A 15,999-nucleotide genomic window follows, 5' to 3' on the forward strand; every position below is an offset into this window, starting at 1 on the left:
GAATCATCTGTATGCTATATTGAGGTAACAGTTTCTCTGTAGCTACATTGTTCACTCACCTTATTGCTTGTCAAATGAAAGCATGGATGTCATACCAATATACAAACAGTTTACAGTGCCAGATTTGCACACTGCAGAAAAAATTGGAACTAATTATTTCCAAGCGTAAATCAGTTCTACGTTAACTGATTAACATCTCTGATAGGTTTCCCTGTCATACAATAATTACAGTCACACTAGACGTCTGTGACCAGCTGTACTTTAATTTGTAACAGTTGTGACACTTAATGTAACACTTCTGTCACTAAATGTAACTGGGTTTTCTCTTTTGATGCTGTCAATTGTCAGGATGAGCATTCTAAAGCATTCTGTCCGGGTGAAAATATTAAATAAATTAACTTTTCTCTCTTAACAACAATTGGGCAGGGTGGGTTCTTCCTTGGCTCGGGTATGAGGTAGAATGAAACATCATTTTTACATAAGATAACTTTTATTGAAGATTTGTACAACTGTATCGTACTGAATGTTCTGGTTCGGAGAACGGCAGCTGTGTCGTTTGTGAAGTCTTCTGCTGCGGCGGCGGCGGCGGCGGCGGCGTCTGATTACGCGTAGCGGTGTGTATCTCGTGTCGCCGTCTCCCCCAGTTGAAAGGAGACGCGCAGCGCGAGGTGCCCCTTTTAATTATTGCGAGCGAAGTCGTACATCGGATGATGACACCTTGGATGTGGCGTCCCAGTGTTTCTCTTCTCTAAGCGGCCGCGTGTGTTGTGCGTCGACCAGCGGAGCAGCGCGGCGGGGCAAGGCCAGTGTCCCGGACTCGAACCACGGACTCACGCTTGCCAGTCTTCGGCTGTCAGGTCTTCATCCCAGCTCACAGGTGACTGCTGAGGTGAGGCCGTCTCCTTCCCGTCCTCACGAGTCACCCGGGTACGTAAAAAACCTTTTAACTTCTGTCTTCTGGCGCTGCGGCTGCTGCTTGCTATTCCATTACAGCGGCGGACTTGGTTCGTCTGTGCATGATGCAGACTCTTCTTGCATGACGGTCTTCAGCACCGAAACTGACTGAAAACTACTGTTACTCTTCTTTTCTTCCTTCGTCTCGCGTCTTCGTCTCCGTCCCCGTCTCCGTCTTCGTCTTCGTCTGTCTCGCGTATTTATTCACTTCAGTTTACTGGAGGTAAGCGACTTCACGGTCATTGCCTCTTCTGTCACGTTGAAAAGCATCTCGAAGAATCTTCTTAACGTCGGTCATTGGCTCTTGGAATGTAAGCGAGGGTCTTTGACCACATGTGATGACTGAGAAACACGTGAGCCGGTCATAGCCTCTTCTGTCACGTTGAAAAGCTTCTCGAAGAATCTTCTTAACGTCGGTCATTGGCTCTTGGAATGTAGGCGAGGGCCTTTGCTCACATGTGACAACTGAGAAACACGTGAGCCGGTCGGCCGATGCCCTGACGGCTGAATCGGCAGCGCCCGCTTATGTGGAACTTGCTGACTTCACGGTCATTGTCTCTTCTGTTCTGCTGTTTTGCCCGCTGTTTGCCAGTATGTAACTCTCTAAACTAAACCAAGTTTTTCATTTATATTCTAATTTCTAGTTCACTTTGATTTCACTAATTTATTTACTTAAGTACCACTCAACAAATTATAACCTGACATCTACGAAAACTGGTTCAAGGACTTTGAAACCATTAGTAGTCGACATTACATACGAGTATCATGGAGGTCGGAGGCTCCTTGGATGTATAAAGCAGAATAGATGGCTACCTGTGGCAGATATGGCAGCAGAGTACGGTTCTGGTGGAGGCACAAATCTTTAGGAACACACAGTTCAGCACACATTGTTCAGCTTGGGGCTACACATCTGGTGACCACTACGTATTCTGTGTTGACCAAACGACAGTATCAAGTAAGGTTGCGGTGAAGTTAGGTTCCTTAAGATCGGGCCGCAAATCGATGTAAATTTGTCCCCTGATCGGTTGAAGCACGTTTCGTGGTACATAAGCTCGATGACAGTAGTTTTAGGTGCTTATACGCCGCTATTAGAAGGCCAAAATTTGTGTTGCAGTTGGTGTCTTGTTCACCTAGATGTGTTGCTCTCCAGATTTGGACATCTCACGAACGAACCTGAGACGTTATCATGCGACAGACCTGTAATTGACGGGAATATGGCCATCTCTAGGTGGAGATATGGTGCCACATTCGTTTGGAAACCTGCCAAGGCTTGTCGACTCAATGCTGTAGTGCGCTCCAAAAAAGGACCAACCCACAGGCGGTCATAATGTTACGACTCAGGTCTACCATATAGCAGTGGCTTATGGTCCGGTTAGAGGGGTGTCGTTAGACCATTTACTGGCCGTTTTGCTAAAGTCGAACTTAGGATGTGCAAGAAGAGCAGAATCAGCCTATATCCCGTTGAATGTATATCGGACGAAATAGGACAAAATGTGTAAGCCTAGACCCAAAAGTCTTGAGTGATCAGCGGGCGTTGATATGTCGTGAGTCTGGATGGTTCCCTAAACACCCTACTGTCACATTCAGTCCATGCTAGGACAGGTCGCCTCATTTACCGTGGAGAAAAAGCATGTGATGGGGTCGCAGGCGATACGTCGTGTATGAGTGTACTCATCCAGACTAACGGATTGGGTTGTGTATGTTGCAGTTACGATGTTCCAAGAGGGCTCGTACCTCCTCGTGTACTCGCTGCTGGGCTGGGGCGTCCCTGTGTTGATGACCGCTGCCTGGGCTGCGACCACAGCCATCAAGTATGGCGGCACCAACAGGTGGGTGACTGTGCAGTGCACGGCTGTAGTATATTCCCTGACTCGCCTTAGTGTGCCACATCATCAGTCTAACCATTGAAGCGTAATATCTGAATAGCAGGGAAAATCCATTTTATCATTGCATAGATGATTTGTTTGGAGTGTGTATTGCTCCATTTATCTGACAGTGATGATGTATTTCATTGGTTTTCGAAATATGTAATCCTGTTCAACAACACATAGGTAGGATCTAATGCCGGAATTCTTTGCGAGATATGGTTCTTATGGAGACTGTGTGCCCTTACCTTCCACCGACATTTGAGGGGACTCAACCAGTTATAGAGAGACACCCATATTTATGGGGAATCATAATCGAGATGCAAATTGAGATTCTTCGTACAGAATAGTCATTTCCACATCAAGTGTTTGCATTATTCCAAAACAAAAAACAATCCAGGGAATAGTACGTCCAGAAAGTAATGTGTAAGTTTTAATACAAGTAATTGTGCTTAAGCGATATATGTGGGTTTCGTTACGTTTCATTTCAAATTATTAACTAATAACTGTACTTCGTCACGTCTAATTCCGTTCTACAAGCAGGACTGGATCACTTAAACATCTGAATTGAAACTGTTGTAGAACAGAAATGTACGTTTCCGGACATGGGTTCCAAAATGATTCAAATGGCTCTAAGCACTACGGGACTTAACATCTGGCGTCGTCAGTCACCTAGACTTACAACTACTTAAACCTAACTAACCTAAGGACACCACACACATCCATGCCCGAGGTAGGATTCGAACCTGCAAACGTAGCAGCTGCGCGGTTGCGGACTGAAGCGCCTAGAACCGCTCTGACACAGCGGCCGGCTCCGGACATGGGTTCATTTTCAGAATATTATGTACGCATTTTCCTCTACAAGTTCTAGAAATTTGTAACAGGAACTTCCGTACACCCTGCTGTAGATTATGTTTGCTTCATTGCCGCCAATTTTAAACTGAAGTCACGTCCACTAATATGTGATTGTCTGTGGGTGGTGTCTTAAAGACATTTACCCTGTTAGCTGAAGCAGTATACGGTTTCAAGTTATTGACTGTGTTACTGATCCCTGAAGAAGTACGTGATCTGAGCGACGTATATTCCAATTGCAGAGGGCACATGTTTATTGTTCTTTTCTGCCGCGGAGTGAAATGGTTTGGTTCCTCTGGGCCATGGTTATTGTCTTACCTTCAATTCCTGGTCCGCGTCGCCCACTCTCTTCAGTAGAGTAAAGTCTTTCATGTTATTTATTCACCAGTGCATCAGAGCCGTATTGTTCGGAACATTATGCCGTAATGAATGGTGGCGTAGTTGTTTGAACTTAACTTGTTGCTTGATTAATTACAGGACGTGTTATTGTAGGTAGCTCTTTTTTGTAAGCAAAGAATGGGAAACTGAAAGGTTGAAGGAGTATATAGAGGGTCTCTGCATGGAAATAAACTTCAAGGCAGTTTATAGAAAGGGAAGAGGAAGTAGATGAAGAAGAGATGGTAGATTTGATACAGCGAAAAGAGTTTGACAGAGCTCTGAAAGATCTAAGTCGAAACAAGGTCTCGGGAGAAGATGCTATTCCATCGGAACTACTGATTGTCTTAGGTGGGGCCGCCATGACAAAAGTCTACCGTCTGGTGTGCAAGATATATGAGACGGCGAAATAGCCTCATACTTCAAGAAAAATGTAATATTCCAGTTCCAAAGAAAGCGCTTGCGACAGGTGCGAAAATTACCAAACTATCTGTTTAATAAGTCATGGTTGCAAAACATTAACACGAATTCTATAGAGAAGAATGGAAAACTGATGGGAGTCGACCTCGGGGATAATCAGTTTGGATTCCGTAGAATGGTAGGAACACGTGACGCAATACTGACCATATGACTTATCTTAGAAGATAGGTTGAGGAAAGGCAAACCTACGTTTATAGCTTTTGGCAATGTTGACTGGGCGCTACAGTGTGGAACCGCGCGACCGCAGGTTCGAATCGTGCCTCGGGCATGGATGTGTGTGATGTCGTTAGGTTAGTTAGGTTTAAGTAGTTCTAAGTTCTAGGGGACTGATGACCTCAGATGTGAAGTCCCATAGTGCTCAGAACTATTTGAACAAGTGTTGACTGGAATACTCTTTTTCAAATTCTGAAGGTGCAACAAGTGAAATACAGGAAGCAAAAGGCTGTTTACGGCCTGTACAGAAACGAAGACACGAGACGGTAATAAAAATAGGAGAGGGGCATGAAAGGGAACAGTGGTTGAGAAGAGGGTTACAAAGGGCTTTGGCCTATCCCCGATGTTATTATATCTGTACGGTGATTGAGAAGTAAAAGAAAACATAGAGAGATTTGGAGTAGGAATTAAAGTTCAGGGAAAAGAAATAAAAAGTTAGTGGTTTGCCGTTGACACTCTAATTCTGTCAGAGATAGCAAAGGGCTCTCAAGAGCAGTTGAACGGAATGGAAATGATCTTGAAAGGAGGATATAAGAGGAACATCAACAAGAAAAAAACAAGTTAATGAAACGTAGTCGAATTAAATCTGGCGACTCCGAGGGCATTAGCTTAAGCAACGAGAAACTTAAAGTAGTAGATGAATTTTGCTCTGTGGGTAGCAAAATAAGTGATGATGACCAAATCAGAAAGGATATAAAATGTAGACTGGCAGTGGCAAGAAAGCAATTCCGGAAAAGAGAAATTTGTTAACACCGAAATTAGATTTAAGAGTTAGGAAGTCTCCTGAAAATATTTTCCTGGAGTGTAGCCATGTAAGGAAGTGATACATGGACGATAAACAGTTTAGACACGAAGAGAATAGAAGCTTTGGAAATGTGGTGCTACAGACGAATGCTGAGAATTAGACGGGTAGATCACATAACTAATGAGGAGGTACCGAATAGAATTGGGGAGAAGAGGAATTTGTGGCACAACTTACCTAGGAGAAGAGATCGGTTTTTTAGGACACGTTGTTAGGCATCAAGGGAGTACCAGGTTGGTATTGGAGGGAACCGTGGAGTGTAAAAATCGTAGAGGGAGATCAATAGAGGTATATGGTCAACACATTCAGAAGAATACAGGTTGCAGTAGTTACTCGGAGATGAAGAGGCTCAAATGGCTCTGAGCCCTATGGGACTTAACATCTGAGGTCATCAGTCCCCTAGAACTTAGAACTACTTAAACCTAACTAACCTAACGACATCACACTCATCCATGCCAGAGGCAGGATTCGAACCTGCGACCGTAGCAGTCGCGTGGTTCCTGACTGAAGAGCCTACAACCGCTCGGGCACACTGGCCGGCAGATGAAGAGGCTCGCACAAGATATAGTACCATGGAGAGCTGGATCAAACCATTCTTCAGACTAAAGGCAATTAAAACATTTCTTGTAACAATTTCCTTCTGGTACTGATACGGCATATTCTGTCGGTGAATACATTATTTTATTGGTAGTAAATACGTACAGAGGACGGACACTGGCACGTCTGTTATGTGTGTCATCCAAGGCATCTTTGGCCTCTTATCTATCCGCTACATTGTTGCTTATGCGGCTGTAGCATTGGCGTTTGAAACACTTATCACAGTAGCTATAAACTATTCCGCAGAACAGCCCATTTTAACAATATACATAAATGCTGGTAACGTTGGTGTGTCGAAGGCTAACAGACAAGTTTTATGTTGGCAGAACATTTAAATTCCAGTTTGCTAAACTCCATTCGAAAAGTTCCCTGTCTTTATAATGCAATATCCAGTAACTATCAATATGTCCTCGTCTCCTAATGAGATTTCAGCATCCGTGATTATGCATTGTTTGATCACAATAAGTGGAAATATACACAACTCAAATATTTTTCTTTAAATACTTTTTCCTTTTCTAACTTTTCCTTTGCTGCCTCACTTTTCGAGAGTTGTGTTTTGACATGGTTATAGCCAGTAGCATAGACATTCACATTGTTAGTCTTCATAATCTGTACTATTGGATTAATTTTTCATTCTCGACTAGTGGGTGGCGTTTGCCTCTATCTCTGTTGAGACCTTTGACGTGTGCCACGTTCGGGACCAGACCTGCCCTCTAGTATCTGTTTTGAGACGTTCATAGTTCTGTCGAAGTTGGCTGTAACGTCCCCTGCGTGATATCTCCGTTGTTCCCATCTTAGCTGTCACTTGTTGGTTGTAGAGGCTTTACTGTCTTTATTTATTCTGTAGACTTTGCTGGACTTTTCACTTGTCTTAACCTATCATGTTCAGTTTATTTCACATTTCAGGATTATTGAATGAAGCGTTCATAAAAATGTTGCTTTTGGTTTGTTTCTGTGGACTGGTTGTAACAGTCACATTCGTTACTTTACATACTCAGAATTAATATGAATATTTACGCAGGAATGTTACAGTGAAACCTGGAGATATTCATAAGAAAGTAAGTTAAAGTCATCGAAGTACGCTATTATTATTTAAAAGAAAACAGAGAATGCAATAAAGAAAAGAACGAAGATATGTAATATCATGGGAAGGATTCAGCGAACACTTTTCTTGGATATGTTCTGAAGATTTCAATGTTGCGAAACTGGTAAGATATTAAGTAACGGTAGGAAAATTTTAGAGTGCTGTGTCTTGTATCTGCGTGTACCAGCACAGGATCATCCACATCTGCCGCTTCACCAAATCGTTAAGTCTGTTAAGCAATTGTTGTCGCTAAAGTAAATACATTGCGGTTACTGAACTTATTGTATAGCGATACGCAAATACACAGTGGCGGTAGTATCACTTATGCAAGGTAAAGAGGGCAGTACGTTGGCGGAAGCTGTCTTTTGTCGTCACGTGATTCATGTGAAAAGTTTTCCGGCGTGATTATGGCCGCACGGCGGGAAGTACCGTTAACAGACTTCTAACGCGAAATGGTAGCTGGAGATAGACGCATAAGACACTCCCTTTCGCAAATCGTTAGGGGATTCAATATTCGGAGACCCAAAGTGTCAAGAGTATCAAATGTCAGGCAGTACCTCACACCACACACAAAGCAGGGTCTGACGGCCTTCACGTAACGACCGAGAGCAACTGCGTTTGTGTAGAGTTGTCAGTGCTAAAAGACAAGCAACACAGCTTGAAACAACCGCAGAAATTAATGTGGAACGTAGTTCGAATGTATCCATTACAACGGTGAGGTGTAATTTAGCATTAATGGGCTATGACAACAGAAGCCTGACGCGTATTCGGCCGCGCGGAGTGATCGCGCGTTTTGAGGCGCCATGTCACGGATTGCGCAGCCCCTCCCGCCGGAGGTTCAAGGTCCTCCCTCGGAAGTGGGTGTAAGTCTTGTTATTACCATAAGTTAGTTAAAGTAGTGTGTAAGTCTACGGACAGATGACTTCAGCAGTTTGGTCCCTCAGGAATTCACACACATTTACACATTTGCTGACACGTGTTCCCTTGCTAACAGCACGACACCACCTGCAGCACCTCTTCTGGGCTCGTGGCCATAGATTAGATTAGATTATATTAGATTAGATTAGATTAATACTAGTTCCATGGATCATGAATACGATATTTTGTAATGATGTGGAACGAGTCGAATTTTCTAATACATGACATAATTAGGTTAATTTAACAACATACTTAAGTTAATGTAACAACTTTATTTTTTTGTGTTTTTTGTTTTTATTTATTTTTTATTTTTATTTTTTAAATATTTTTTTCTTTTTTTTTTCTTAATTTATATCTAAAAATTCCTCTATGGAGTAGAAGGAGTTGTCATTCAGAAATTCTTTTCATTTCTTCTTAAATACTTGTTGGTTGTCTGTCAGACTTTTGATACTATTTGGTAAGTGACCAAAGACTTTAGTGCCAGTATAATTCACCCCTTTCTGCGCCAAAGTTAGATTTAATCTTGAATAGTGAAGATCATCCTTTCTCCTAGTAGTTATGCACACTGCTATTACTTTTGAATTGGGTTTGGTTGTTAATAACAAATTTCATAAGAGAGTATATCGGTTGGACCCTAGACAACTGGAAAACCGTGGCCAGGTTAGATGAGTCCTGATTTCAGTTGATAAGACCTGATGATAGGTTTAGAGTGTGGCACAGACCCCACAAACCCATGGAACTCCGTGGTCAGCAAGGCACTGCGCCAGGTGGTGGAGTGTGGAGTCTGTCTTCTGGTCCAACTGAACCGTTCATTGACGGGCAATGGCATTTTTTTTTTTTGTTATTTGGAGACAATTTGCAGCAATTCAAGGACATCATGTCCCCAACAACTGTGGAATTTTTATGAATGACATGGCGCCATTTCACAGGACGACAGTTATTCGCAACTCGTTTGAAGAACGTTCTGGACAATTCGAGCGAATGATGAGACCACCAAGATCACCCGTAATAAACTCCATCATTTATGGTAGATAATCGAGAGGTTAGATAGTGCACAAAATCCTGCACCGGGAAGACTTTCGTAATTATGTATGCCTACATAGGCAGCGTGGCTCAATATTTCTGCAGCAGATTTCCAGCGACTTGATGAGTCCATGCCACGCCGAACCGCTGCACTATACCCGGCAAAAGGAGGTCTCAGGCCGTATTAGGAGGTGTGCCACGGCTTTCATCACCTCAGTGCTATACAGGTACGCAAATTAATTTGCTAAATATATTTATAAAACACTCAATGACGTGTCCCCTAGTATATGCTTAAAATTAAGAACAGCACTATTGCTGGGTAATGTAGAACTCTTGCGATTTGGTTGTTTCAGCTCATTCCCAATTGATGGTAAGAATGATTCTGAAACGGGAGGGTTTTTTTTCCTAAGAGAGAAAGACCTTTTTAACTGACTCCCTCTTCTTAGTATTCCCTTTCCCCTTCTCGTGCCTTTGTGCAGCTTCGGCGCTAGGTCACCATGTTTGTTGACACGTTTGGCATGGTTAGTTTAAGAGGCAGCCGGATGCCCTTCATGTCGCGTCCTCATTACCCACGAGGACGGAATGTGTTACCTCAACTGTCTGCGTTTAGTGTTATTCTTATGAATGTTTAAAAAATGGTTGATAAATTATTGCGAATCTCGTAATGACTCGTGTAAGAGCCCAGTATTCAGCCGTTGGGATCTGGGAAACCGCCTAAAACCTACATCTAGTCCGTACGGCACTCGGACCCTCGTCGTAAATCCGCCTAACGGATTCGCACCTCGCCGTCTCGGAAGCGGCTATCCGGGCGGGTTTCTTAACTTACTTCCATTTCCAGAATAGGAGCTACATTCTCGTGTAGCCTTCTGAGTCACAAAGATTCTGTCTAAGAATGTAAAATTTTTTAAAAGAGAAAAATTCTCTTTCTGAGAACAAACATTTCATAATATGTACAAGAATAATGTTTCATTTCGCGAGAAATAAAAATATTCATTTCATTTTGATGAAAACATAACTCTACTGCTCATAATTAAGATGCGAAATGAAAAAGAACTTGGTGCAAAGATAGCCTAAAAGTTACGAGAGATAAAGGCAAGACCGCCTACCGTGAATGTTCCAGCAAACAAATGGAATGACTGAGGTAATTACTGAGAAAAACTAAAATGTTACGAGAAACCCTGTACACAAATTATAGAGAAAAAGTAAAATTTTGGGATGTGCATATTCCGGACCATCAATGACGTTCTTGAAACTTTTACATTTTCTAGAATTGAAAGCTGCGTGCTGTTCTCTTATTTTATAACGATGTAGATCGTGGCAGCATCTGCATAATATATATTTCGTAGGATAAATTTACCTTTTATTTGATTTTTTATATCAGTATCTTTCCGTTACAAGGAGCACGTCCACACAGTCGCTACGCTGATGCAAACAACTCTATAGAATAGTTTTCCAATGTTACTTGACCATTATTAGAACTAGTTCCAGCAGTGTTCCACCAACCATCATTTCTGACAGGCTCGGTGACAAGCCCACTCTCGGGAGATGGTTTATAATTTACATATAAAATTCAAACCAAACGGTTCATTCGTCATTTACCAAAGAGACGATATGTGCTGGTAACCACCTGTCTATTGGTACAGATGTTTGTTGCAACCTCCTTTAATAACTGAGCTTGAAGTTAGTACATACAAGTCACATCAATATGAATAATGAGAGTGCCAGTTAAATATGAGGATTGTTTCTAAAGAAAGACCCATTTCGAAATATAGGCACTGGAGCTTTGCAGATGCATGTGAAGTATCATCTAATGGTGGCCTTCCACAGACGCCATTACGGCAGTTTCCGCTAGCGTCAATGTTTACGTGCGCGAGCTTAACCCTAGAACACTAGAGGGAGGAAAACATTACATTGTTACTAAACCACCGTGAAGAGAACTACTCCAAATTTATTCAAAGGAAGTCATAATTTATACGTTACGCTTTAATTAATACCAATCATTACATCTGTAGTGGGGTATACTCCCTACCAAACAAATTCCGAAACGTCCTGTTTTGTATCTTACTGCAAAAGTAATTTTTACAAAAGTTTTCTAACCTAGAGTAAAATGCCTGATCCGATGGAAAATGCCCCCGAGTCTGGAATGTCGTTGTTGCTGTTGTAGTCTTCAGTCCAGAGACTGCTTTGATGTCGCTCTCCATGCTACTCCATGCTGTGCAAGTTTCCTCATATCCGAGTAACTACTGCAACTTAAATCATTCTGAATCTGCTTACTGTATTCATCTTGGTCTCCCTCAACGGTTTTTAACCTCCACGCGTCCATCCAGTACTAAATTGGTGATCCCTTGATGCCTCAGAGCGTGTCCTACCAACCGATCCCTTCTTCTAGTCAAGTTGTGCCACAAACTCCTCTTCTCCCAAATTGTATTTAATACCTCCTAATTAGTTATGTGATCTACCCATCTAATCTTCGGCATTCTTCTGTAGCACCACATTTCGAAAGCTTCTGTTCTCTTCCCGTCTAAACTATTTATCGTCCATGTTTCACTTCCATACGTGGCTAAACTCCATACAAATACTTTTAGAAAAGACATCCTGACACTTACATCTATACTCGATGATAACAAACTCTTCTTCTTCAGAAACGCTATCCTTGCCATAGCCAGTCTACATTTTATATCCTCTTTATTTCGACCATCATCAGTTATTTTGCTCCACAAATAGCAAAAATCATTTACTACTTTAAGTGTCTCATTATTGTTGTTGTAGTCTTCAGTCCTGAGACTGGTTTGATGCGGCTTTCCATGCTACTCTACCCTGAGCAAGCTTCTTCATCTCCCAGTACCTACTGCAACCTACATCCTTCTGCATCTGTTTAGTGTATTCATCTCTTGGTCTCCCTCTACGATTTTTATCCTCAACGCTGCCCTCCAATACTAAATTGGTGATCCCTTGATGCCTCAGAGCGTGTCCTACCAACCGATCCCTTCTTCTAGTCAAGTTGTGCCACAAACTCCTCTTCTCCCAAATTGTATTTAATACCTCCTCATTAGTTATATGATCTACCTATCTAATCTTCAGCATTCTTCTGTAGCACCACATTTCGAAAGCTTCTGTTCTCTTCTTGTCCAAACTATTTATCGTCCATGTTTCACTTCCATACATGGCTACACTCCATACAAATACTTTCAGAAACAACTTCCTGACACTTAAATCTGTACTCGATGTTGACAAATTTCTCTTCTTCACAACCACTTTCCTTGCCATTGGCAATCTACATTTTATATCTTCTCTACTTCGACCATCATCAGTTATTTTGCTCCCCAAATAGCAAAACTCCTTTACTACTTGAAGTGTCTCATTTCCTAATCTAATTCCCTTAGCATCACCCGACTTAATTCGACTACATTCCATTATCCTTGTTTTCCTTTTGTTGATGTTCATCGTATACCCTCCTTTCAAGACACTATCCATTCCATTCAACTGCTCTTCCAAGTCCTTTGCTGTCGCTGACAGAATTACAATGTCATCGGCGAACCTCAAAATTTTTATTTCTTCTCCATGGATTTTAATACCTACGAGTTTTTCTTTTGTTTCCTTCACTGCTTGCTCAATATACAGACTGAATAACATCGGGGAGAGGCTACAACCCTTTCTCACTCCCTTCTCAACACTGCTTCCCTTTCATGTCCATCGACTCATTACTGCCATCTGCTTTCTGTACAAATTGTAAATAGCCTTTCGCTCCCTGTATTTCACCCCTGCCACCTTTAGAATTTGAAAGAGAGTATTCCAGTCAACATTGTCAAAAGCTTTCTCTATAACTACAAATGCTAGAAACGTAGGTTGGTCTTTCCTTAATCGTTCTTCTAAGATAAGTCGTAGGGTCAGTACTGCCTCAAGTGTTCCAACATTTCTACGAAATCCAAACTGACCTTCCCGGAGGTCGGCTACTACCAGTTTTTCCATTCGTCTGTAAAGAATTCGCGTTAGTACTTTGCATCCGTGACTTGTTAAACTGATTGTTCGGTAATTTTCACATCTGTCAGCACCTGCTTTCTGTGGGATTGGAATTATTATATTCTTCTTGAAGTCTGAGAGTAATTTGCGTGTCTCATACGTCTTGCTCACCAGATGGTAGAGTAGTGTCTGGACTGGCTCTCCCAAGGCCGTCAGTAGTTCTAATGGAATGTTGTCTACTCCTAAGGTCTTGTTTCGACTCAGGTCTTTCAGTGCTCTGTCAAACTCTTCACGCAGTATCGGATCTCCCATTTCATCTTCATCTACATCCTCTTCCATTTCCATAATATTGTCCTCAAGTACATCGCCCTTGTATGGACCCTCTATATACTCCTTCCACCTTTCTGCTTTCCCTTCTTTGCTTGGAACTGGTTTTCCATCTGAGCTCTTGATATTCACACAAATGGTTCTCTTTTCTCCAAAGGTCTCTTTAATTTTCCTGTAGGCAGTATCTACCTTACCCCTAGTGAGATAAGCTTCTACACACTTACACTTGTTCTCTAGTCATCCCTGCTTAGCCATTTTGCACTTCCTGTCGATCTCATTTTTGAGACGTTTGTATTCCTTTTTGCCTGCTTCATTTACTGCTTTTTTTATATTTTCTCCTTGCATCAATTAAATTCAATATTTCTTCTGTTACCCAAGGATTTCTACTAGCTCTCGTCTTTTTACCTACTTGATCCTCTGCTCCCTTCACTACTTCATCTCTGAAAGCTACTCCTTCTTCTTCTACTGTATTTCTTTCCCCCATCCCTGTCAATCGTTCCCGTATGCTCTCCCTGAAACTCCGTACAACCTCTGGTTCTTTTAGTTTGTCCAGTTCCCATCTCCTTAAATTCCCACCTTTTTGCAGTTTCTTCAGTTTTAATCTACAGTTCATAACCAATAGATTGTGGTCAGAGTCCACATCTGACCCTGGAAATGTCTTACAATTTAAAACCTGGTTCCTAAATCTCTGTATTACCATTATATAGTCTATCTGAAACCTGTCAGTATCTCCAGGCATATTCCATGTATACAACCTTCTCTTATGATTCTTGAACCAAGTTTTAGCTATGATTGAGTTGTGCTCTGTACAAAATACTACCAGGCGGTTTCCTCTTTCATTTCTTAGCCCCAGTCCATATTCACCTACTACGTTTCCTTCTCTCCCTTTTCCTATTACCGAATTCCAGTCACCCATGACTACTAAATTTTCGTCTCCCTTCACTATCTGAATAATTTCTTTTATTTCATCATACATTTCTTCAATTTCTTCGTCATCTGCAGAGGTAGTTGGCATTTAAACTTGTACTACTGCAGTAGGCGTGGGCTTCGTGTCCATCTTAGCCACAATAATGCGTTCACTATGCTGTTTGTAGTAGCTTACCCGCACTCCTACTTTTTTTATTCATTATTAAACCGACTCCTGCATTACGCCTATTTGATTTTGTATTTATAACCCTGTATTCGCCTGACCAAAAGTCTTGATCCTCCCGCCACCGAACTTAACTAATTCCTACAATATCTAACTTTAACCTATCCATTTCCCTTTTTAAATTTTCTAACCTACCTACTCGATTAAGGGATCTGACATTCCATGCTCCGATCCGTAGAATGCCAGTTATCTTTCTCGTGATAACGACGTCCTCCTGAGTAGTCCCCACTCGGAGAACCGAATGGGGGACTATTTTACTTCCGGAATATTGTACCCAAGAGGACGCCATCATCATGTAATCATACAGTAAAGCTGCATGCCCTCGAGAAAAATTACGGCTGTAGTTTCCCCTTGTTTTCAGCCGTTCGCAGTACCAGCACAGCAGGGCCGTTTTGATTAGTGTTACAAGGCCAGATCAGTCAATCATCTAGACTGTTGCCTCTGCAACTACTGAAAAGGCTGCTGCCCCTCTTCAGGAACAATACGTTTGTCTGGCCTCTCAACAGATACCCTTCCGTTGTGGTTGCACATACGGTACGGCTATCTGTACCGCTGAGGCACGCAAGCCTCCCCACCAACGGCAAGGTCCATGGTTCATGGGGGGTGGGGGTTTCTCATTAGCTAATCTAATTCCCTCAGCACCACCTGATTTCATTCGACCACATTCCATTATCCTTATTTAGCTTTTGTTGATTTTCATCGGATATCCTCCTTTCAAGACACTGTCCATTCCGTTCAGTTGCATTTCCATGTCCTTTCCTGCCTCTGACAGAATTACAATGTCATCATTAAACCTCAAGGTTGTTGTTTATTCTCACTGAACTTTAATTCCTACTACAAATTTTCTGGAATACACACTATTATTAGTTTCTTTAATGTAATTTCAGCCAGTGGAATGACTTTCCTCCAGAGACCATGTGCCGAACTGAACTTTTTTTGCAAAAATGTCAATGGCTGACGAAACATGGGTTGTTCGTATTACACAGTTCTTGGAATGGAGGCATTCTCCATCCTCCAAGAAACTGAAATCCAGCAAACAGTTCTAATCTGGAAAAGCATTTGCATTGTATTTTGGAACAGGTTAGGTATTTTATTTGTCTATGGTGTGGGTAGCAAGGACTGTGCAGACATTTATTGTGAGATGAACTGTACGAGCATTCCAAAACAAAATGCGTCGCATGCCCATTAGAGACTTCGTTTTTCAGCATGACAATGCCCGACCCCATGCGCCTCTTCACACTGAAGATCTGATAGTATCGTACGAGCGGCACAATTTTATCACCCTGCTCATAGCCCTGACGCAGTGCGTTGTGACTATCGTTTGTTCTTGCAGTTACAGAAAGCGTCTTGCCCATCTGCCAAAAAGATGTCGATATGAAAACCTCAGTACAGTGCTCGT

General features: G+C 42.0%; 1 protein-coding gene across 1 annotated transcript in view; it reads left to right on the forward strand.

Annotated features, from left to right (window-relative positions):
• The window catches only part of LOC124776147 (PDF receptor-like), a 417,916-nt gene that overhangs the window by 337,744 nt on the left and 64,173 nt on the right, over positions 1-15,999 (forward strand). Inside the window, exon 8 of the mRNA XM_047250984.1 lies at positions 2,663-2,783. Coding sequence (XP_047106940.1) covers positions 2,663-2,783 — 121 coding nt within the window. The remainder of the gene's footprint in view (positions 1-2,662; positions 2,784-15,999) is intronic.

Source organism: Schistocerca piceifrons, chromosome 2 (genome assembly GCF_021461385.2).
Source record: "Schistocerca piceifrons isolate TAMUIC-IGC-003096 chromosome 2, iqSchPice1.1, whole genome shotgun sequence".
In the NCBI taxonomy this organism is placed as follows: domain Eukaryota; kingdom Metazoa; phylum Arthropoda; class Insecta; order Orthoptera; family Acrididae; genus Schistocerca; species Schistocerca piceifrons.